General features: G+C 46.1%; 2 protein-coding genes across 4 annotated transcripts in view; one reads left to right on the top strand and one right to left on the bottom strand.

Annotated features, from left to right (window-relative positions):
• TRAPPC12 (trafficking protein particle complex subunit 12) overlaps positions 1-6,695 on the bottom strand; it is a 99,594-nt gene extending 92,899 nt beyond the window's left edge. Inside the window, exon 1 of one of the 2 annotated variants that reach the window (XM_064363822.1) lies at positions 6,514-6,695. The gene's annotated coding sequence lies outside the window, so the exon portion shown is untranslated. The remainder of the gene's footprint in view (positions 1-6,513) is intronic. The other variant, XM_064363823.1, reaches the window with a different exon arrangement.
• A 1,783-nt stretch (positions 6,696-8,478) lies between these two features.
• The window catches only part of EIPR1 (EARP complex and GARP complex interacting protein 1), a 182,798-nt gene continuing 167,430 nt past the window's right edge, over positions 8,479-23,846 (top strand). For both annotated transcript variants that reach the window (XM_021666113.2, XM_012466306.2), the window contains exon 1: positions 8,479-8,697. Coding sequence is in view for 1 of the 2 variants with exons in the window: in XM_012466306.2 (XP_012321729.1) it covers positions 8,656-8,697 (42 nt within the window). In the remaining variant the exon portion in view is untranslated. The remainder of the gene's footprint in view (positions 8,698-23,846) is intronic.

Raw genomic sequence — 23,846 nt, 5'->3', positions numbered from 1 at the left:
CAGAACACCCCGAGGCAGCTGCTATCACTGTTTCGCTTTGCAGATGAGGACGCTGAGGCCTCGGGAGGCTGTGTTAGCAGAAATCACACAGCAAGTGCGTGGGAAACCCGTGCCGCCGACGCCGGCATGCTGAGGGGCCACTGGCTGGCAGAGGCCACAGAACGCGGCAAAGAGCTCGAACTGTAAAAAAGGATTTGTTCCTTTCCTTGAAAAACTTTTCCTTTATGTAGTTTTACTCTCATAGTGAACAAATTCAAGTTAAGGAAATCTAAGAGACAATGATAAAAGATAAGGGCTATTTTTCAGAATAAAACAACATGCACCTTTTTTACTTGGCTGATCTCTAGATAAGATTACCTTTTTCTCACTGTCAACACTTCCATCACAATATTCCAAATCAGCTAGCCTCCCCGAAACATTAAAGTAGATAATCCAAGTTACATATTTTGAAGTTTCTGGTTCAGCCTGGTCAGTTATTAACTCCCTTACTCATACATTCATCCAATAATTATTAGTTATAAATGAATCAAAAACACAATGAAAAGGAGTGAAAGCTTTTTTTTCTTGCAATGTTTCACCGGGAGCCCAAAGAAGAAACTGCCCTAGAGTCTTTCCCTCCCCGGCTGTCTGAGGATAGGCCGCCGTCATGAACGACACAGTAACTATCCGCACTAGAAAGTTCATGACCAACCGACGACTCCAGAGGAAACAAATGGTCACCGATGTCCTTTGCCCCGGAAGGCAGCGGTGCCAAAGCAGAAATTCGGGAAAAACTGGCCAAAGTGTACAAGACCACACCGGATGTCATCTTCATATTTGGATTCAGAACTCACTTTGGTGGTGGCAAGACAACTGGCTTTGGCATGATTTATGATTCCCTGGAATTATGCAAAGAAAAATGAACCCAAACATAGACTTGCAAGGCATGGCCTGTATGAGAAGAAAAAGACCCCAAGAAAGCAACGAAAGGAACGCAGGAACAGAATGCAGGAAGTCAGGGGGACTCAAAGGCCAATGCTGCTGCCGGCAAAAAGCTGAAGGAGTAAAGGTGCTGCAATGATGTCATCTATGGCCGCTGTGGATTTTTCACGAGAAGCTTAATAAACTAAAAACTTTCGTGTGTCTGGTTGTTTGGAAAAAAATAAAAAAAGAAAAAAAAAAGAAGAAACTGCCCTAGAACCCCAAAGGGGGAAGCCTCTTTGCATGGAAAGGCTGCTCCTTCGGGTCCTATCGGGGCAGGGATGGAGGCTGGGCACAGGGGCCGACAGCGGCATGAGGCAGTGCCCTCTGCATCTCCCAGCAGAACCTGAAGGCACTGCTGTGGTCTGCGGATTTTATTTTAGAAAAAAGAGTTTATTTCCAGATAAGCTAATGATGAGAGAAAGGGATTTTCCCTCCCTCTAATCTCCCCTCAGACCTGATAAGATCCTAGGTTCTAAAGCTAACTCTGATTCAATCTTGTAGATCCTAAAAATTTTATTTCCTTTGTGAATAAACTTTTTTAAGAAAAAAATCTTACTGTTGTGAAGATGATGCTGCTTTAAACCTCTAAGATTTAGGGAAATCTGTTTATCAGAGATATGATAACAAAGAACATCGCCTAGAATAACATCATCGAAATAATAAAAAGGTAAAACGCTTCTAAATCATAAAGCTTAAAACCTTTATAAATTGTAAATTAAAAAGGAATCTCCAAAATTTCCATTAATACCTGCGAACCACTTTTGAGAAGAGAAGAAAATGAAAAAATAAATTTTATTCTTGAGTAAATACCAAAGTAATAAAAAGCCCTAATAATCTAGGGCAGGGATGATCGCTTTTGCTTTCACGCAAATAAAATCTAGATACGAGAAAGTGCTTGTAAGTGGGGATCTGAGAGTTCACTTCTCTAGAAAATCAAGAGAAATGCTCACATAAAAATGATGTAAAACATGATTTAGATGATGCTTTTATGAATGGGAAGACGTACATATTATAAAGCTACATCTATACAAATTATATATATAAGATTTCCTGAGAAGGGACATATAATTTGTAGCAAAATCGCTTCTTCACTTAACCGTTTCCTGACTCTAGTCTTATTCCAATGTAAAGTTCAAATGCAAAGCAGACACTAGTAATAACCAAGTATCTATGAGCAGATAGTTCTGCAACCATAAGAAAAGTACAGCCAATAGTTAAGTCTTCCCACAAAGAAAACAGAGGTTCCAGAAGGACTGCCGGTGAATTCCACCAACGATTCCCTACAGATAATTCCTACCGTACAAAAATCCTTGCAGAGAAGAAAAAAGACACGTGACCCAATTCACTTTATAAGGCTAATATAACCTTGAGACCAAAATTTGACTAGGCCATACTAAAAGGGAAACTATCATCCCACTCATAAACACACACGCAAAAATCTTGAAATAGTAGCTAACTGAATCGGCAATGTATTTATTTTCACACCATACTCAGGTTATCCCAGAAATGTGCTATTGGTTTAATGTTAGGAAATCTATTTATATAATTCAACACACTGATAGATTAATAAAAAGTACATGACTATCTCAATAGAGGCACCAGACAGTATAGGATAAAATTCAGCATCTGCTTCAGGTAAAACCTGCCAGCAAACTAGCAACAGAAAGTAACCCCCTTAATTCAATCAAGGGTATCTACTAAACCTAGAGGAAACCTCAAATTAACGGTGACACATTTAAAGCATTCTCTTAAAAGTATAAGAGACAAAAAATTGAAAAAAAGAGATAAAAGTAAAAGTGAAAAAAGATAGAGATGCCTCTTCAGTATTTGTATGCCGCCAACACTGGAGTCCTCAGCAGGATTAAGACAAGAAAAATAACTAAAAGCTACAATAAAAACTGAAAAGAAAAAAATTCTCGTGTATGATTATTTATTTAAAATACATAAAAAAATCTATGTTTTAAAGACTAAAATATCACAAGGGTATATGTACACACATCAAGGGAAGAGGTGGATTTTCCTTGAGTGATGTGTAGACAAATCATGCATCTGGGAAAAAATAAACTGGAGCCTTGCCTCACCTCAGATACAGCGTCAATCTCAGGCACAGTAAAAACTTAACTGTGGGCTGGGTATGGTGGCTTATGCCTGTAATCCTAGCACTCTGGGAGGCCAAGGTGGGTGGATCACAAGGTCAGGAGTTCGAGACCAGCCTGGCCATCATGGTGAAACCCTGTCTCTACTAAAAATACAAAAAAATTAGCCTGTTGTGGTGGTGAGCACCTATAATCCCAGCTACTCGGAAGGCCGAGGCAAGAGAATTGCTTGACCCAGGAGGCGGAGGTTGCAGTGAGCCGAGATCATGCCACGACAGTCCAGCCTGGGTGACGAGCAAGCCTCTGTCTCAGTGGGAAAAAAAAACAAACAACAAACCAAAACTTAACTGTGAAAGGCAAAACGCCAAACCTTTCAAAAGAAAATATAAGAGAATATATTTTCAAGGTAGGGAAAGCCTCTTAAACTAGGCATAATAAATAAGTACAAACCATAAAGGGAAAATGGATACATTTGCTATATTAAAATTGAAAGTTCTATCATTAAAAACCCCAAAAAATGAAACAATGTAACTGAGAAAGAATTAACACCAAGAATACATAACGAATTCCTACAAATTAACAGGACACTAAATAATCCATCAGAAAAATGAAAAACAGAGCTGAAGTGGGTATACATTTAAACATACATGTTGACAAACAACTTGGTATTATCTAGTAAAATTTAAAAAGCACAAATCCTATCACTTAGATAACTACACATCTTGATTTTTCCCAGAACAATTCAATTTTTCACCCATGGTCTAAGTTATTACTATTATTTTATCAGTATTATTATTTTCTGAGACATAGTCTCGCTCTGTCACCCTGGCTGGAGTGCAATGGCACGATGGTGGCTTACTGCAGCCTCAACTTTCTGGGCTCAAGCCATCCTCCTGCCTCAGCCTCCCAAGCAGCTGGGACTACAGATGTGTGTCCCCACACTCAGCTATTTTTGTATTTTTTGTAGAGATGGGGCCTCAATATGTTGGTCAGGCTGGTCTTGAATTCTGGACTCAAGTGATCCTCCTGCCTCGGCTTCACAAAGTGCTGAGATTACAGGTGTGAGCTGCTGTGCCTGGCCTCAGTAAAACCATTACGTGTCTCCGTTCACTCTGAAAGGAGTTTTGGTTGAGACAATAAATATGTGGTCACAGCACCTAGGACCTAGCAATCGCATTGTTACATACATACCACGGAGGAATTCCTGTGCATGAGCAGTGTAAGCGATGATGTTGAATTTCATAAACAACAAATCAAAATACCTTTCTTCTAAAGCTCTAAAAGAAAAAGTGGAAATAAACACTGCCTGTAGACAAAATAATAAGTAAATAAGTAGACTGGTATACTAAAACAGAAAATACTGAAACAGTGGTGAAAATCAGTGAACTGTTCCATATCTAACACATCAATTATGTTTGGATCTCACAAATTAAATTTTGCAGAAACAATGAGCAGAAAAATAAACAGCATGATTCTGTATATTCAAATATAAATTAAACAAAAATGTTGAATTCAAACACATTTTTTTTTTGCGTTAGGAACACAAACACATTTGGTCAAACTGAAAAGAAAAGCCAGGATATAGTAATACCCACTACATACCCACTATAGTGAAGGAGGGGTGGAAGGTGATGGCATGAGAATTTGACTGGGGAGGGACACACGTGAGTTTCACAGCAATGGGAAGTGGTCCCATCTTATGCTGGTAATGGAAGACTGGGTTGACTTGCTCTTTAAATCTCACGTGTTACAGGTAGTCTTTATCTTTCATAATTAAAAATGGAAAAACAGAGGTATCTGTTCTTGATTTGTACATAAGTCTTTACTCCCTCTTGTCATTGACTTTAGTTTTATTAAACCGTAAATAGAATTTTAAGCTTACATAAGCTTACAGAAGCTTTGCATCACAGTGCAGCAAAGAAATCTGACTTTTTCCTTGTCTGAGGGCTTTGTACAGACTGTGCTTAATTGTTTAAATTTTTTAAAAACACTAAATTTAAGTAATTCTGCATTTGAGAAATAAAAATTTCCTAATAACATTTAAAACTTGGTTTCTCAGGTTCATCTTCTGGACACAGACACTCTGTGAATATAAATCTTTTACCAAATTGCAGTCATGTAAAATTTCTTTCCATAGGGGCACTAGGGTGTGTAGTGGAAATCTAGGTAGCACGTATTAATAGAAGTCTCCAGGTAATGAACACTCACTACGGATCACGCATTTTATCTGTATTATTTAATACTCATCATAAACTTATGAAGTATTATTATTACCTCCATCATACAGCAGAGAAGGCCAAGTGATTTGCCTAACGTCACACTGATGATACCTGATGGTGAAACGCTACCCACACAGGGTTTTCTGCCAATAACCTTTTCTCTGTGCTGGTCACCTCAGCTCTCTTTGCAAGGTTGCTAGGCAGGGATGGGCAGAAAGAATTCTGAATGCAGGGTCTCAATAACTGCGTTGAGTCTTAGCTTCACGACCAAGTGAAGTAACCCCTGAAAATCTTGATCTTTTAGATGAGATCGGTACCTCAGAATAAAGAGGATTAAGCAGTGGTGCCCATGCACAGACATCTTTTAAAGTGTGAAGAGCTGCACAGATACGAGCATAGTAATTATCATTTTAATGAGAAAGCAGAATGGCAGCACAGTTTAGTCACTGTGAAGATCCAGTTAGAAATCACAAAACGTAACTGAATGAGTGACACTGTGACTGTAATATTTCATTTGCATTTTCCCTCTCCCTCTCCCACCCCAATCCCACACAGGGGCCTGGCTCATTATCCACCACTATCTTCTGAATTTACCAAAAGAAAAATGTTTGAATCCAAAGACACCATGCCTTCAAGTAGCCATAAAAAGGTACAAACCGTAGGTCCAAGAAAATTTTTCCTTGGGGCTACTAAAGTCTTTTGTAGTCAAGAGCGAAAAAATGACACGTTAAAACACATCTTTGACGCTATCGCTTTCTGTTGAATAAATGCTTTTCCCGTCTTCACAGTAAATATACTCTGCATATTTACTGTGAAGCAACAGCGGACATTTACACAGTGACTGAAATGCTTTCACGCTGCATTGCAGCCTCACAACGCTGAGTTTGGCAGGGCAGGTCGTTAGTAACCTCTTTCCGCAGGAGGGTGAATTAAGCCTAAGAGAAGTTAGGGGCTTGCTGGGGGCCAGGCTGGCACCGAGCCTGGAGCTGGGGGTCTCGGGGACGCCTGGGCTCGCCAACAGGCAGCTTCCCCTCCCTGCAACCGCCGCGGGCTGCGGAGACGCTTCCAGCCTCTGCAGACGTGGAGAGCGAGGGCCGCGGCGGCACGGAGCCTGGCACAAGGCCCGCGGAGCGCAGACGCTCTCGGGTGGGAGGCGACCCCGCGCCCGGACCCCACGCCCACAGCATCCGTCCCAGAGAAGAGCCCCCGGGCTGAGCCGAGGCCCTGATCCTCACCTGCCACCCGCCCACTGGGGCTGGGGGAAGGGGTCACCTGCGGCCGTGACCAGTGTCCGGGAGGAAGGTGGCAGTAGCCAGGAATCAGGGAGCTGAGCCAGCACCCGGCGGTCTTGTGCGCTTGCGCATGCCGGGCCGCAGCGCTCCTACTTCCGCGCATGCCCGGTGCAGGAACCGGTGGCCCTAGCCCCAGGCCGGAAGTGGGGTTCGTTTCCGGCTCGTCTGCTGTGGGCAGGGCCTGAAGCCCAAGGTGTGAACGTGCCCAGAGAACCAGGAGCCCGTAGTTGAGGGGAACGGACCCTGTAGTTGGAAATGGGAACAGAGACTACACTTCATCTAGCCTGATTCTATCACTCAGAGGCAATAGGCAAGCCTGTGGCAGACGGGGCGGGTGAAACGGAAACGCTTAGGCTATTCTTCTTGGCCAGCATATCCTAGAAATCGGTGTTTCTAGGGATTCGTCTTTGTGTTTATCTGTATTTTCTACGTTTCTTACCATGCACCTGCAGTACTTGTATAATAAAATTGATGATAAAGATAATATCAATGATAGGTGGGTGGATTTAGTCCCAAAGCATGATGACCCTCTTGGCTCTGCAAGGTAATGTCAGCAAACAGTGGCTGAATAGGATTCTCACGTCTCGGCTATTGCTTACTTGAGTTTTAATGGAATCTCTTAAATCTCATCCACTCAACAGATATTCATCCAGCCTTAACTCCATACCACGCATCGTGCGGGGTACAACTGATCAAAACCAGACCCAACCACTTGTCACGAACATCAATAAAGGGTAGAGGGAAAAGCTAAATAATCACAGATATGGAGGATAAGGTGTGTGGTCCTGGAAACCCCGGTGGAACCTGGCTAGCAGTGTGGTTCGGATATGATGTAGTTTTGAGTCCTTGTAATGCCATTTCTGCTGGCCCAAGGCCAGGGCAGGCACTTTGGGTGGGATGTGCAAGAGGGGCAGTCTCTCCACCAGAAATCGTCAGTCTTTGGAGACCTCTAGAAACCCCAGGGTCTTCCTATCCGAGTCTCATTTGGAAGCATATGCTGGTCCTGTACTACCAGTGGTGCGGCACTGGCTTTCATGATAACCCCATCCTTGGTAGTGCTTCTTTTGCCACACAGGGCTGGGCACCTGCAGAAATGCATTAGGTATGACCCTGACTTAGGGCACCTTTGGCCCATCCTAAGGGAGTCAGACAGCTCAAGTGCACTACCCAGGCCGGGCGCGGTGGCTCACGCCTATAATCCCAGCACTTCGGGAGGCCGAGGCGGGTGGATCACGAGGTCAAGAGATCGAGACCATCCTGGTAAACAAGGTGAAACCTTGTCTCTACTAAAAATACAAAAAATTAGCTGGGCATGGTGGCGCACGCCTGTAGTCCCAGCTACTCGGGAGGCTGAGGCAGGAGAATTGCTTGAACCCAGGAGGCGGAGGTTGCCGCGAGCCAAGATCGCGCCATTGCACTCCAGCCTGGGTAACAAAAGGGAAACTCCGTCTCAAAAAAAAAAAAAGTGCGCTACCCAATGCACTAATGAGCGCTGCGATTGTGTTAGTCAACTTTGCAGCTTCTCATCTGCAAAATGGAAGCCTAACAGTTTATTCATAAAGTTTTATGAAGCTCCCTAGGGCAGTGCGTGTGAAGCGTTGGCCCGGCGCTCGCGAATGCTAAGTACAGTACAAATGACAACACATGGCAGTGCCCAACTACAGCGTGAAAGATTCTTAGATGCGATAGCTGGCTAGAGCTAATCGCCGCACACTCCCGACCGCCTGAGCCTAGAGCCAGCCTTCACATCCCGCCTCCGCCCCACCACCCTATTTCCTCTTGGCGGGGCTCTCGCCTCCAGGAGTCAGCGCGCTGAGAGCCCGGATGTAAGCCCAAGTGGGCATGCGCACAAGCCAGCGCAGCTGCCATTGGTCGCTGTTGAGGAGCAGATTGATGACGCAACAGAAAAAGAGGAAGTGGCCACTACGGAAGCTGTTCTGGGCCAGAAAGACTGCCAGTTTGGAGCTGTTTGCTGTGGGGAGGGAATGAATGGGCGCTGGGAACACGCCCGTGAGGTTGAGACGCGCCGGCAGTAGCGAGGGCCTTAGCGTGTGAGTGGCCGGGGTTGGGTCGCTTCCCCGCAGCATGGAGGACGACGCACCAGTGATCTACGGGCTGGAGTTCCAGGTGGGTCACTTGGAGGGTGGCAGGTGCTGCTCGGCCTGTCTGCTGACTGCACGCACAGTCCCATGGTGACTTCGGTTTGTAGATATCTCACCAGCCCTACGAGGACCCGCGTCCGTCCCCCAGTTCCCATTTTGCAGAGGAGCAAACTGAGGCTTCAGGTGGTTAAACGGTTGTACTGGATAACAGGGTTGGCACAGCGAGCCTGCCTCCTTCCCCTTCACATCCTGTCCTGAACGTGACTTCTCACCTGGAAGTTATCACTCACTTTGGTGGACTCATTTGTTTACACGTCCACCTTTTCCTCTACAATTTGAGTTCCTGAAGGTAGGAACTGTATGTTATTTTTTTAAAAAGTGTTTGATTTTGAAACAGTTTAAAGTATTCGAAAGAGTTGCAAAGATACGCAGTTCTTCATTACCCTTCATCAGCTTCCCTTAATGTTAACACTTAACGTAACCACGGTACATTTATCAAAGCCTAGAAATTAACATTGGTACACCAATATTAAGTAAACCACAGACTGTCTTCGGATTTAACTGTTTTCGCACTAGTGGCCTATTTTTTATCTTGCATTTTCCAGTGCCTGTTCACCATGGCTGTCACATAGTAGGTGTTCAACAAATGACTATGAACTGAATGAGCCCCCAGAGCATAAGCAATGCACATGGCAGTTCAGGACAGCAAGAAAACTGATGTGGATAGAGTGAAGGAGTCAGGGGGAATGAGGTAGGAGATGAGATGAGGGGGAGGAAGATGAGGATTGTGCAGGGTCTGTAGAGCCCTGTACTGTTTTTCATCTGTTCAAGTAGCTTTTGAGAATGTGTTTTGCCTAAAGCATTGAGGGATAAATACAGAGATAGAAACACAGTTCACTGCCATATGAAGTACTTGATACTAATTTTGTGCAGCAATATATGTTAAAAATATAAATGATGTCTGCTTTTAAGTCAGTTACAGTCAGAGAGGCAGCAGTGTTAGTAAAATAATAGATGCCACCAAGACACCTAAGTTTTATATCCTGACTCTAGCACTTATTAACTCTGTGACCTTGGGCCTCACTCAATTTCCTTGCCAATAAGATAAGGATCTACCCCCCCCCCCCCCCGCCCCACCGTGGCTGTTACAAAATTAAATGAGTTAATTGGTACACAGTATGTTCAATAGGTATTATTCTAATTGTTATAATGAGACAAAGTTCCTTTTTTTTTTTCTTTGTAGAAACAGGGTTTTGCCATGTTGCCCGGGCTGGTCTTGCACTCCTGAGCTCAAGCGATCTGCCCATCTCGGCCTCCCAAGGTGCTGGGATTATAGTCGTGAGCTATAACACCCTAAGACAAAATTCTTACAAATAAATTTTACACAGGGCAGCAACTAGGTGTCTTGCATAATAAACTGTGCTATAGGGTTTGACCGTATCACATTCATGAGACTGACGGCTGAGCTACCAGTGATTGAGCTCTGGACTGTGTGTCAGACACTCTGCTTAGCACTGTACAGACATTCCGTTTAATTCTCACAGCAATCATCGGTAGACGTTATTGTTCCTGTTTTACAGATGAAGAAACAGGCTCAGAGAGAATAGTTACCTGTCCAAGGCCACTTAGCTAGTCAATGACAGACCTTGGATTCTGAGCTGACTAGGCTGTCAACCCAGACTGACCTCAAAGCCCCTTACCTGCTAAGTTCTGTTTTCTCCTTAGCTAGATATATGTAGGGATACATCGGGAGAGACCTCATGGGTAGATTGAAGGTTCCATCATCTTGTACTGCCTGAAGGTGCATGCTTTGCCAGTGCTAATTAATATAACTTCTTGATCTCCTTAAGAAATCTCTCAAAAAACTCAGTATTGTATCTTTGAGGTTAACTGAAATGTTATTTTCTGAGATTTGAAAAATGAATGAAATTGATTCTCCTAAGGGAGTCAAATATATTACTGGATTTTTGTCTTTGTCTTAAAAGAGGTAGCTGACTTTGGCAACTTGGATTTTATTGGTTAGTTCCATGGACCAAGACTTTCTTGAGTTTGAAGAACCATCATTGCAGTAAACAAAAAAAGAACTCAAAATGATAGTGTTTTTCTTTGCTTGTCAGTGACATTCGAATCCCATGGAAAACACTTTACATGAAAAGATAGAGATCTGATTATTGACCATTGAATGAAGGCAATGAGGCTTGAAAGGTAAAGGGAAGTACTACAACTGCAAATAAAAGACCAACATAGAGGGTCGTTAAGATAGCAAAATGCTGAGCGAATTAATGGCAATTGTTCTGAATTTTTTATAATTATATTTGAAATGAATGAAATGTCAAATGATATTTGAAATACTTTTGCACACTTTTCATTTACTAGTTAGTAGAAATCCATTTTCTCAATATGAGTTTAATGAACACTTGTCAGTTAACATAACAGCAGTTCTTTGTGACTGTCTCAGAGTGTATACAAACAGTATGATTTCTCTCCTGCAATCATGTTTTTTCGAACTTTTGACATTAAGAGACCTTCTTTAGTTGTGTGGGTCAGATCGCCACGTGGCAAATATGCCTAGTGATGGGAAGAGTGAATCTCTAGCCAGCGGTGGCTCTGCCCATGTGTAGGTCTGGGGGCAGGCATGTGACTAAGATAGACTAGTGGCCCGCAGGGCCTGCAGGTTTGGGCAGAGCGAGGGCTGTGTCAGTCAACTCCCATTTGAGCCCACTGCTGCCGAGTGAGCTGGGCCAGACCGGAAAGGATGTTCAAGGTGGGAAGGTGGATGGCAGTGATGACCTGGGCTTGTTTCAAGTCTCCTTCCCTTGGGGTTACCACCAAAACCAGTAAGAAACAGGGCAGGTTGTAAGCCATGCAAGGGTATGAGTGCCTCCTTTCTGTTCTGGGAGGTTCTCCTGGAGTCCTGTAAGCCACGCAAGGGTATGAGTGCCTCCTTTCTGTTCTGGGAGGTTGTCCTGGAGTCCTGAGATCAGTGTAGTCAGGTCAGAGGGGTAAAGAGACTGTGGCTTGTGTCCATCGGGCTGAGGGACAGACGGACCAGGCCCACATTCAAGGGTCTGCCTGTTGCCAAGTGAGGAAAGAGTTTTGAAATGGAAGATAGAGATTAAATTTTCAAATGCTTTTTTATATCCATGGAAGTGATAATTTGGTTTTAGGATTTTTCTCTTTTGATCTCTTTGGTCAGTTACCTTAATAGCTTTTTAAGTATTGGCCTAGCCTTGCATTCTTAGAAAGAATTCCACTTGATTGCGGAACAGGACTCTGCTGGATTCGGTGTACAAGTTGTTTCCTTAGAGTTTTCCTGTTAATATCTGTGTATTTTCTTGGCTGAGTTTTGTTTCACTGCTGTGCTGGCTGCATAAAAAGCACTTGGGAATCTTCCTTCTGTTTCTGTGTTTGAGACCACTGAAGGCAGTGTTGCTATTGCCCGCTCCTAAGGCGTGGGGCTCTTACAACGTGGGCTTTCTAATCCGTGCTAGCTAGTTGTTCAGATTTCTTATCTTTCTTTTCTGATCAGTTTTGATAACTTACGTTTTTCTGGAAAATTCATCATTTACTCAGTGGACAAATATTTCTTTATTTATAATGCAATAGGCACTTTGCATGTGCCTGGAACACAGCATAGGAGGAAACAGACAAAATCCCAGCCCTCCTGGGTGTACCCACCCAAGACTCAGCCTTGCAGAGGTATTTCTGTAGAGGAACAAAGTCTCTGAGAATTGAGGATTTGCCTTTTAGGTTGTTCCCATTTTTTAACAAATTTCATCAGTTGAAAATTTTAATACAAAACATTAAAAACAATTTCCATTTATTTGCTCAGCATTTTTCTATCTTTTTTTTTTATTGAGATGGAGTTTTGCTCTGTTGTGCAGTGGTGCAGTCTCGGCTCACTGAACCTCCGCCTCCCAGGTTCAAGCGATTCTCCTGCCTCAGCCTCCTGAGTAGCTGGCACTACAGGCGCACGCCACCACGCCCGGCTATTTTGTATTTTTTAGTAGAGATGGGATTTCACCATGTTGGCCAGGATGGTCTCAATCTCTTGACCTCGTGATCCCTCCACCTTGGCCTCCCAAAGTGCTGGGATTGCAGGCGTGAGCCACTACGCGTGGCCAGCATTTTTCTATCTTAATTACCCTCCATGTGGGTCTTCTGTCTTTTATTTGCAGTTGCTTAAATTATTTATTTTTATTTTTATTGATACGAGCATTTTAGACACGTGGATTTTCTTCCGAACATTCACTTCTTGATTTTATTGTTTTGTGGATATTTTGCAGTTTTGAATTTAATTTTGAATTTCAGGTCAAATTTCTTTTTTGACCTGAAATTCCCTGAAGGGACCCTTCTCAACTCTGTCCCTGCCACCTGCTGTGATTAGGGTTGTCTATCTTTGTGTCCTTTCCACCGCAGACTTCCTTCCTGTGCTGAAAGTTTTCATTCCCATGAGCTGGAAGTTTTCCTTCCCATGAGCTGGAAGTTTTCCTTCCCATGAGCTGGAAGTTTTCCTTCCCATGAGCTGGAAGTTTTCCTTCCCATGAGCTGGAAGTTTTCATTTCCATGAGCTGGAAGTTTTCATTTCCATGAGCTGGAAGTTTTCATTCCCATGAGCTGGAAGTTTTCATTTCCATGAGCTGGAAGTTTTCCTTCCCATGAGCTGGAAGTTTTCCTTCCCATGAGCTGAAAGTTTTCATTTCCATGAGCTGGAAGTTTTCATTTCCATGAGCTGGAAGTTTTCCTTCCCATCTAGTTGTCTTGGGTTGTCTTGCAGTGTCTTCTTTGAGTTCTGCTTTGAATTTTTCTCTTTTACTTTTCTTTTCTTTTTTCTTTTGAAACAAGGTTTTGCTGTCATCAAGGTTGGAGTGCAGTGGCACAATCTCAGCTCACTGCAACCTCTGCTTCCTGGGCCCAAGTGATTTTCCTGTCTCAGCCTCCCAAGTAGCTGGGATTACAGGTTCATGCCACCTCACCCAGCTAATTTTTCTATTTTTGGTAGAAACAGCATTTCGCCATGTTGGCCAGGCTGATCTTTGACTCTTGACCTTAAGGGATCTGCCCGCCTGAGCTTCCCAAAGTGCTGGAATTACAGGAGTGAGCCACCACGCTCAGCCTCTTTTTTAAAAAAGTTTTTTGAGACAAGGTCTTGCTCTGTCACCCAGGCTGGAGTACAGTAGTGCAATCATGGCTCATGGCAGCCTGGGACTCCTGGGCTCAAGCCATCCTCCTGCTTCTGCCTCCCGAGTAGCTGATACTACAGGTCCAGCTCTTTATTATTATTTATTTGTTTCTATCTATCTAATCAATCAATCAATTAATCAATGACATGGGGTCTCATCATATTGTCCAGGATGGTCTTGAACTCCTGGGCTCAAGCAGTCTTTCCACGTTGGCCTCTTACAGTTGTGGAATCACAGTCCTGAGCCACCACACCCAGCCTTTTTTTTTTTTTTTTTATTAAAACAATTTTTAAAGTTGATTCATATTAACTGTATATAGTTTCAGGGTATATGTGATAATACATTCATATGATTGAGATATTCATCACCTTAAATATTTGTCTTTTCTTTATGTCAGAACCATTCAAATTATTCTCTTTTAGCTATTTTGAAATGTACAGTAGACTATTGTCAGCTGTAGTCAACCTGCTGATATACCAAACACTATGTCTTATTTCATCTGTCCCACTGTGTATTTGTACCTGTGAACCAATTTTTCTTTATCCAGCCGTCCTGCTGCTTTTCACAGTCTCTGGTAAGCATCAGTTTACTCTGTCTTCAGAAGATCCACTTTTTTTTTTAGCTCCCACATATGACTGAGAACATGTGTTGTCTTTCTTTCTGTTCTTGGCTTAGTACACTTACCATAATGACCTTCTATTTTTTGAGACAGAGTCTCATGCTGTCACCCAGGCTGGAGTGCAGTGGTGCGGTCTCGGCTCACTGCACCCTCTGCCGCCCAGGCTTCCTCGAAGCCCCCGCCTCAGGCCCTGGAGTGGCTGTGACTCCAGGTGCACATCATCACACCAAGTCAAGTTTTTTGTATTCTTTGTAGAGATGGGATTTTGCCTTGTTGCCCAGGCTGGTCTTGAACTCCTGAGCTCCTCCTGCCTCGGCCTCCCAAAGTACAGGGATTGCAGGCATGGTCCACTGTGCCTGGCAGCCTCATTCTTTTTTATGGCTGAGTAATATTCCACTGTGTGTGTATAGCACATTTTCTTTAACCATTCATCTGTTGATGGGCACTTGTTGATTCCAGGTCTTGCTGTTGTGAACAGTGCTGCAGTATACCTGGGGGTGCAAGTGTTCCTTCAACATACCGGTTTCCTTTCCTTTGTGGGATTGCTGGATGATATGGTAGCTTTATTTTTAGTTTTCTGAGGCGCCTCCATGCTCTTTTCCACAGTGACTGCACTAATTTATATTCCTGTCAGTAGTGTATGAGGGATCCCATCCTTGCTAGCATCTGCTATTTTTTTTTTTCGTACTGAGTTGCCTGAGCTTCTTATATGTCATGGTTATTAATCCCTTGACAGATGGATAGTTTGAAAATCTTTTCCCCATTCTGTGTCTTTTTCTTTTCTTATTTATTTGTCTGTGACGAGGTCTCACTCTGTCGCCCAGGCTGGAGTGCAGTGGTGCAGTCTCTGCTCATTGCAGCCTCGGTGCTCAAGCCTCCCACCTCAGCCTCCAGGCGCACACCCCCACACTTGGCTGATTTTTATATATTTTTTGTAGAGACGGGATTTCACCATGTTGCCCAGGCTGGTCCCAAACCCTTGAGCTCAAGCCATCCACCCACCTTGGCCTCCCAAAGTACTGGGATTACAGGCACAAGCCACCGCTCCTGGCTGCTTTTCTTTTCTTTCCTGTTTTTAGAAGATGATTGGTCCATTAAGTTTTATGGTTTTTGTTGATACGCTTGATGACAACTTTCAGCTATCCTGTGGCAACACTTCCTGGTTTGTGTTTTCCATCCTTTGATGCCTTTTTCTGTTTTTCTTCCCTGCCCATCTCCCTTTGCTTGGAGCCTGTGCTGGTTTCTTTTGATCTCTGGTCTTTTCATGGTGAGTCTTGCCTGGTCCAGCAGGATGTCTATGTGGAGCTGGGCCCGGCCCCATTGTGGGCTGGCAGGAAGGCTCACCACCTCACCACGTAACATACGGTTGTGTTTGTGAGGAAAGTCTTTGAGCTGTCATTTATGCCAAGCCAAAGGAGATGGGCAGATGCAGGCTGCCCAGGATGCAGCGCCTCTCCCCTCAGCTTGAAGAGCCAGAAACAGCTTCCCGAGAAGACACCAGGCGGCCCTGCCTGCCCTGCTCTCCTTCCTACCACGTGGTGTGCGGGAAGCACTTGCCACCAGCCGGGAACATGTTGCTGTCATCCCCTCCATGGTTTCAGCATTGCTTCCAGGGCATGCACATGGTCGGGGGACTGCTCCCTGGGGTGTGCATGGCTTTGGCTCCCCCAGCCCGCCTCCAGCATCTGCTCCTTCCTGACCTCAGCAGCCAATGTTTTGAGACAGAGTCTCGCTCTGTCGCCTAGGCTGGAGTGCAGTGGTGCAATCTCCTCCTTCATGCTTTTGTGTGATTTCCCAGAGTCTGAGACGAAAGAAGTGAAGTCTTCAACCCATTGCTTAAAACCTGTGGTCCAGATCTGACTTGATAAAATAGCTTTTGTGGCAAGCTTGAAGGTAAACTGGAACATGAACTTGGTCAGGAAAATTGGTTAAGAGGTTGTTAAAATGTAATTTAAGCACGGAATGGGGAGAGGAGAGTGGAGATGGAGCAAGCTGGAAGAGCGGATCCCAGGTATTGGGTGATTGGGTGTGGGGCTTGCGGGGAGGGGCTCACCCAGTGTGTATGAATGGGGCCCTCTGGGAAAGAGGGCTCATCCCAAGTGTATGAATGGGGCAGGCTGGGAGGGAGGGTCTCATCTCCCTGTGTATGAATGGGGCAGGCTGGGAGGGAGGGGCTCATCTGCCTGTGTATGAATGGGGCAGGCTGGGAGGGAGGGGCTTATCTCCCTGTGTATGAATGGGGCAGGCTGGAGGAGAGGGACGCATCTCCCTGTGTATGAATGGGGCAGGCTGGGAGGGAGGGGCTCATCTCCCTGTGTATGAATGGGACAGGCTGGGAGGGAGGGGCTTATCTGCCTGTGTATGAATGGGGCAGGCTGGGAGGGAGGGGCTCATCTCCTTGTGTATGAATGGGGCAGGCTGGGAGGGAGGGTCTCATCTCCCTGTGTATGAATGGGGCAGGCTGGGAGGGAGGGGCTCATCCCCATGTGTATGAATGGGGCAGGCTGGGAGGGAGGGGCTCATCCCCATGTGTATGACTGGGACAGGCTGGGAAGGAGGGGCTTATCCCCATGTGTATGAATGGGGCAGACTAGGAGGGAGGGTCTCATCTCCCTGTGTATGAATGGGGCAGGCTGGAAGGGAGGGGCTCATCTCCCTGTGCATGAATGGGGCAGGCTGGGAGGGAGGGGCTCATCTCCCTGTGTATGAATGGGGCAGGCTGGGAGGGAGGGGCTCATCCTCATGTGTATGAATGGGGCAGGCTGGGAGGGAGGGTCTCATCTCCCTGTGTATGAATGGGGCAGGCTGGGAGGGAGGGGCTCATCTCCCTGTGTATGAATGGGGCAGGCTGGGAGGGAGGTTCTCATCTCCCTGTGTACAAATGGGGCAGGCTGGGAGGGAGGATCTCATCCCCATGTGTATGAATGGGGCAGGCTGGGAGGGAGGGTCTCATCTCCCTGTGTATGAATGGGGCAGGCTGGGAGGGAGGGGCTCATCTCCCTGTGTATGAATGGGGCAGGCTGGGAGGGAGGGGCTCATCTCCCTGTGTATGAATGGGGCAGGCTGGGAGGGAGGTTCTCATCTCCCTGTGTATGAATGGGGCAGGCTGGGAGGGAGGGATTCTTCTCCCTGTGTATGAATGGGGCAGGCTGGGAGGGAGGGTCTCATCTCCCTGTGTATGAATGGGGCAGGCTGGGAGGGAGGGTCTCATCCCCATGTGTATGAATGGGGCAGGCTGGGAGGGAGGTTCTCATCTCCCTGTGTATGAATGGGGCAGGCTGGGAGGGAGGGGCTCATCCTCATGTGTATGAATGGGGCAAGCTGGGAGGGAGGGGCTCATCTGCCTGTGCATGAATGGGGCAGGCTGGGAGGGAGGGGCTCATCTCCCTGTGTATGAATGGGGCAGGCTGGGAGGGAGGGGCTCATCCTCATGTGTATGAATGGGGCAGGCTGGGAGGGAGGGGCTTATTTCCCTATGTATGAATGGGGCAGGCTGGGAGGGAGGGGCTCATCTCCCTGTGTATGAATGGGGCAGGCTGGGAGGGAGGGGCTCATCTCCCTGTGTATGAATGGGGCAGGCTGGGAGGGAGGTTCTCATCTCCCTGTGTACAAATGGGGCAGGCTGGGAGGAAGGATCTCATCCCCATGTGTATGAATGGGGCAGGCTGGGAGGGAGGGGCTCATCTCCCTGTGTATGAATGGGGCAGGCTGGGAGGGAGGGGCTCATCTGCCTGTGTATGAATGGGGCAGGCTGGGAGGGAGGTTCTCATCTCCCTGTGTATGAATGGGGCAGGCTGGAGGAGAGGGACTCATCTCCCTGTGTATGAATGGGGCAGGCTGGGAGGGAGGGGCTCATCTCCCTGTGTATGAATGGGGCAGGCTGGGAGGGAGGATCTCATCCCCATGTGTATGAATGGGGCAGACTGGGAGGGAGGTTCTCATCTCCCTGTGTATGAATTGGGCAGGCTGGGAGGGAGGGGCTCATCCCCATTTGTATGAATGGGACAGGCTGGGAAGGAGGGGCTTATCCCCATGTGTATGAATGGGCCAGGCTGGGAGGGAGGTTCTCATCTCCCTGTGTATGAATGGGGCAGGCTGGGAGGGAGGGGCTCATCCCCATGTGTATGAATGGGGCAGGCTGGGAGGGAGGGACGCATCTCCCTGTGTATAAATGGGGCAGGCTGGAAGGGAGGGTCTCATCTGCCTGTGTATGAATGGGGCAGGCTGGGAGGGAGGGTCTCATCCCCATGTGTATGAATGGGACAGGCTGGGAGGGAGGTTCTCATCTCCCTGTGTATGAATTGGGCAGGCTGGGAGGGAGGGGCTCATCCTCATTTGTATGAATGGGGCAGGTGGGACTGTGGAGGGACAGTAACCACGAGAGTAGTTGAAGTCCAAGCACTGAGTGGACGTGCCCAGGGGTGCTTAGTGCAGGCCTGGCTCGGGCAGTTTAGGAGGTTTCTGGGCACCAGATTTGCATTTGGGAAGCATGGGCCTAACTCACAGAAAAGGGAGCGTGTCTGGGAGGAAGGTGTGGATGAGAAAAGTCAAGATAGAATTCCAGAAGCAAAAATGTAGCTGAAGAGCAAGAAGAGCGGGAAGCGATTGGGAAGGGCTTTGCGGGGTGTGCAGAGGATGGATCTGCCCATGCTGGGGAGTACAAGGGCTTGGGCAGGGTGGTCGAATTAAATCATTTTTGGAAAGCTCTTAAAAGTAAACTTTTTGTTTCACTGTGGTTTTTTTTTTTTGAGATGAGGTCTCACTCTGTCACCCAGGCTGGAGTGCAATGGCTGTGGTCTCAGTTCACGGCAACCTCCGCCTCTTGGGTTCAAGCGATTCTCCCACCTCAGCCTCCCAAGTAGCTGGAACTACAGGCCTGTACCACCACACTTGGCTAATTTTTGTATTTTTGGTAGAGACGGGGTTTCACTATTGTTGGCCAGGCTGTTCTCGAACTCCTGACCTTGTGATCCGCCTGCCTCGACCTCCCAAAGTGCTGGGATTACAGGTGTGAGCCACCATGCCTGACCCTCACTTTGATTTTTAAAGATATATTTTAGATATGTTTATACAAATAATTTTCCGCTCATGTCCTTTCTTTTTTTAAAGTGTCTTTTCTTGTGTGAGCTTGAACAAGATAGTTCCACATTCTCAGTGCTTTTCTAAAACTGGCTGCTTCACTCTGTCTGAAGCAGACGATGTATTTAGACTTGTTTTTCTGCCTGCTTACCATGATCCTCTTCAGGTATGCGGCTCTCGGCTCTGCAGATTGCTTTAGAATGGAGCAAATTGAATGCTGGTTCATTATTGTCACTCAAGTAGCTGCTGCATTTTCTAAATTGCCCTTCTCTTTCTCAGTATGATAGCCACTGATACAATTTACTTATTTTTGGTTTTCTTCTATTTTAAAGTGGTGGCATTTAATCCTGCCTTCTGTCTAACTTTGACCCCCGGGTTCATTTTGATACATGCTGATTTGTTGTTATTATGGTCTGTGCCAGTGTTTTTAGTCGTGTATCATCGTGTCTTTTTATCTTTTTGAGACTTTGTCTCCTCTGTCCTAATGAGAGTCCAAGTTTCCCGAGGGCAGGGGCGGCGCGTCGTGCCTCTGATACCTCCACAGCACCTGCCACTAGGCAGCCCTTCATCACTGACTTGAGGCGTAGACAAGCCTTTCCGTGGACAATGACATTCCCTTTCAGGTGGTCCTCGGCTAGGTGCCATTTTTGGGGCTTTTCGGGCTTTTTAAGGTCTAGGGTGACAACACAGTCCTGCGTTTGAAAACCTTGATGTTCTTGTCCGAAGGTGGACCTGTCCCAGTTTCTCGCTCCTGACTTGCGGTTCAGCCTTGGAGCAGGCTTTGTCCTTCAGGAGTGGCGTGCACTCCTCCTCATCAGAGTCATCTTTCTCCAAGCCAGAGGGGTTTAAATTGGGTAGAGTCAGAGGCTCTGTGAACTTGCTGATAATTATATGCAAAATTTTCTGAGCATATCCATACATTTTTAGGAGAAGGCCTATAACTTTACAAACCTGAAGCTCCAAAAATTGTCCAGGGAAGCTGCAGAAGAGGGTGGAGGTCTACGGACAGTGGGACCCTCACAGGTCCCTCGAAGCGCTGAATTGGCTCACGTAGAAATGTTCTCCAAGTGTCTAATCGTGGGAACGTTGCTCTAGACAGGTGTATTCCTGGTTTTAGTAGTTGAAGTTTTTGTGCCGCTACTTTGGGAAGGTTGGGAACACAGATACTATGGTTATGTTTTCTGAGAATAGTTCATGAAATTGTTCTCTCTCAACTTTTTTTTGCGATGGACACCCAAGAGATGTCATTGTTTTGCTCCAGTTGTGGAGAGCAAGTCAAAACTAGACAGACTAAATGGTCAGGGCAATGGATCACTTGTTTCTCTTACCCCGTTTTGAAAGAAAGGAATCAAAACACCGGAAAGAACATGTCAGAGCTGGATGTGACCGCCGACGACGTGGGTGTCAGGTTGGATGTGACCGCCGACGACGTGGGTGTCAGGTTGGATGTGACCGCTCATGAAGTGGGTGTCAGGTGTGTTCCTGGCTCCGTGTGGGAAGGAGTGTGGCTGAATGGGGCGTTTGGTGAACCGTGCAGTGCAGGGTTAGTTTCCTGTTGCTGCCTAACAAAGTCCCACAAACGTAGTGGCTCAAAGTAACATCATTTTATTATTTTACAGTTCTGTAGGTTAGAAACCTAAAATGAACCTCCTTGGGCTAAAGTCAAGATGTGAGTAGGTCTTTTACTTCCTGGAGGCACTAGGGGAGAATCTGTATCTTCATGTTTTTTAACTTCCAGAGGCACCTACATTCCTTGGCTCACGGACTCTGTTAAAAGAAAAGCTTCTGCTGAATTAAATTTAAAGGAGTTTACTTGAGCAATGATCAACTCTTGAATCGGGCAGCCCCCAGAATCACAGCAGATTCAGAGAGAGTTCAGGGATGCCTCATGGTCAGACAAATTTATAGGCAATAGAGGGAAGTGATGTACAGAAATCAGAAGTAAAGTACAGAAACAGCTGGATGGGTTACAGGCCAGCGTTTGCCTTGTTTGAACACAGTTGAGCACTCAGCAGTGTTTGAGTGGTTGAAGTGTGGCTGCTGGGATGGGCCAAGACTCAGGTATTGTTACAGGTGCGTACTCCTAAGTTAGGTTCTCAGTCTTGCTTACATATTAAGTTAGGTTATGGTTCATCCACAAGGACTCAGATATAGAAGTACAGAGTCCTCAGGCCATATTTCATTTGCTTTAACAACTCCCTCATTCATCTTTAAATCCAGCAATAGCCAGCCGAGTCCCCCTCACTGCTGCCATTGTTACTGTTGGAGGGTGTCCAGGTTCTTGGCATCTTGAACAAAGAATTGGACAACACACACAAAGTGAGGAAAGAATGTAGCAACAAAAGCAGTTATTGAAAATGAAAGTGCACTCCACAGAGTGTGAATGGCCTAACAGGGGCTCAAAGGCCCTGAATACAGAATCTTCCCAGGTCCAAATAACTCCCAGAGGTTTCCCATTGGCCACTTGGTGTTTACCACATGTAAATGAAGTGGTGGCCCACAGCCAGTGTGATTGGTTGTGGAAAGCAACCAATCAGAAGCTAAAGTGAAGTTACAAAGTTACAGTCCTATGCAAATGTCTGATTAGTTGCAAAAAGCAACCAATCAGAGGTACTTTGAATTTGCCTACTGCCATGCAGAAAAGGTGAGTGTTTGCAGAGGCTGTAGCCTCTGGTCCTTCTGTTGCTTGGGTGTGGAAAGTTAATTTCCTTTCAATTTAGTTCTAGGAAGTCAGTGTGAAGTGGCTTTAGGTTCCCTGCCTCCAGACCCTGTTCTGCTGCCTCACCACCTCTCTGATTCTCTTTTCTGTGGTCACATTTCTCTGGGACTACAGCCAGGGAAGGTTCTCTGATTTTGTGACCCCTGTGATTAAATCATCCAGGAGAGACTCCTCATCTCAAGGTCCTTAATTTAAGCACATTGGCGGAGTCCCTTTACTATGCGAATAAACATTCACAGGTTCTGGGGATTAGAATGTGGCTAAGGTTGGAGGGTCATTATTACACTGGCCACGGGGACTTGGTCCAGGTGCAGTTAATGCTTGTCCTAAAACAGATGGATTTGAATTTATAAGCCTGCAGTGCGAGTCACAGCTCTAGTAACCAGTTGTATAACTTTCGTCTCTAAGCCTCAGGTTCATCAACTGAGATCTTAGTTTTATCTTTTAATTATTAAGCATATTAACTATAGCTATTGTAATTTATGCTGTTGTGTACCGCCTACATTTCTCTTTGAGGAAATCCAGCCGCTTCTGAGATTGTTGGAGGCTGATAGCTGTCAGCTGGGCTCTGCTCCAAGAATTGCCCTCAGCTGAACAGAGGCACTTTGCCCAAGGCCACACCCCTCCTCAGGGACAGCCTGCATCCAGTGACTGACCCATGGGGGTAGGGGGTGGGTGGTATAAAGGCCTGGCTGTCTGGCCTTAACTCTAAAGGGCCGCCCAGCTCCAGCTCCGTTGGATTGGCTGGGGCCTCCATTGCGCATGTGGTACATTTCATCCTCTCCCTCTGCCCAGCCCTTCCTCCTTCGCCCCAACATGGAATAGTTCCCAGGAGCACTGTCTAGTAAGCCTCTACATACCTTTAGAGCTTTAGAGCTTGCTTCCCCGGGAACCCGTCTGAATCCTCTGTAACCCTTTTTCTGTTGGTGGTTGTTTCTTTTGGTTTTTGATCATGTGGTTTTGTCTTACTGGATGACTGGCTATTTTAATTAATTATTTTATTTCATTTAGACAGGGTCTTGTTCGCTTGCCTAGGTTAGAGTGCAGTGGTGTGATCATGGCTCATGTTAACCTCCACCTCCTAGGCTCCAGTGATCCTTTTGCCCCAGCCTCTTGAGTAGCTAAGACAACAGGCATGAACCACCATACCCAGATAATTTTTACAATTGTTTTTAGCTGAGACAGAGTCTTGCTGTGTTGCCCAGATTGGTTGGCCAGAACTCTTGGACTCAAGTGATCTGACTACCTCAGTCTCCCAAAGTGCTGGGATTAGAGGTGTGAGGCCACCATGCTTGGCCTTATGACTGGCCATTTTTGAGTAAATGTTAGACATTTCTGTGTGTGTGTCAGATTTTAGAGACTCTGGATATTATCTTCCTCCAGAGGATTGACTTCTGGCAGGAGGCTGGCTCGCCTAGGAGCACTGGCCTGCTGCAGCCAGGATTGAGACGACCTGGAGCTTGAGTCTGTGCAGGCTGATCTCATTCTAGCTTGTCTTTACTCCTGGGCTGCACACCTGTGGGGTTGGCGCTTTGCAGCCTCTTCTCCCGGGTCGGCGCTGTGCTGGGGTTTTG

The sequence above is a fragment of the Aotus nancymaae genome, unplaced genomic scaffold (assembly GCF_030222135.1).
Source record: "Aotus nancymaae isolate 86718 unplaced genomic scaffold, 86718_ANA_hifiasm-v0.15.2.pri h1tg000057l, whole genome shotgun sequence".
NCBI classification, from domain to species: domain Eukaryota; kingdom Metazoa; phylum Chordata; class Mammalia; order Primates; family Aotidae; genus Aotus; species Aotus nancymaae.
The sequence above is the reverse complement of the archived record's forward strand: the minus strand, read 5'-3'. Positions and strand labels throughout refer to the sequence as shown.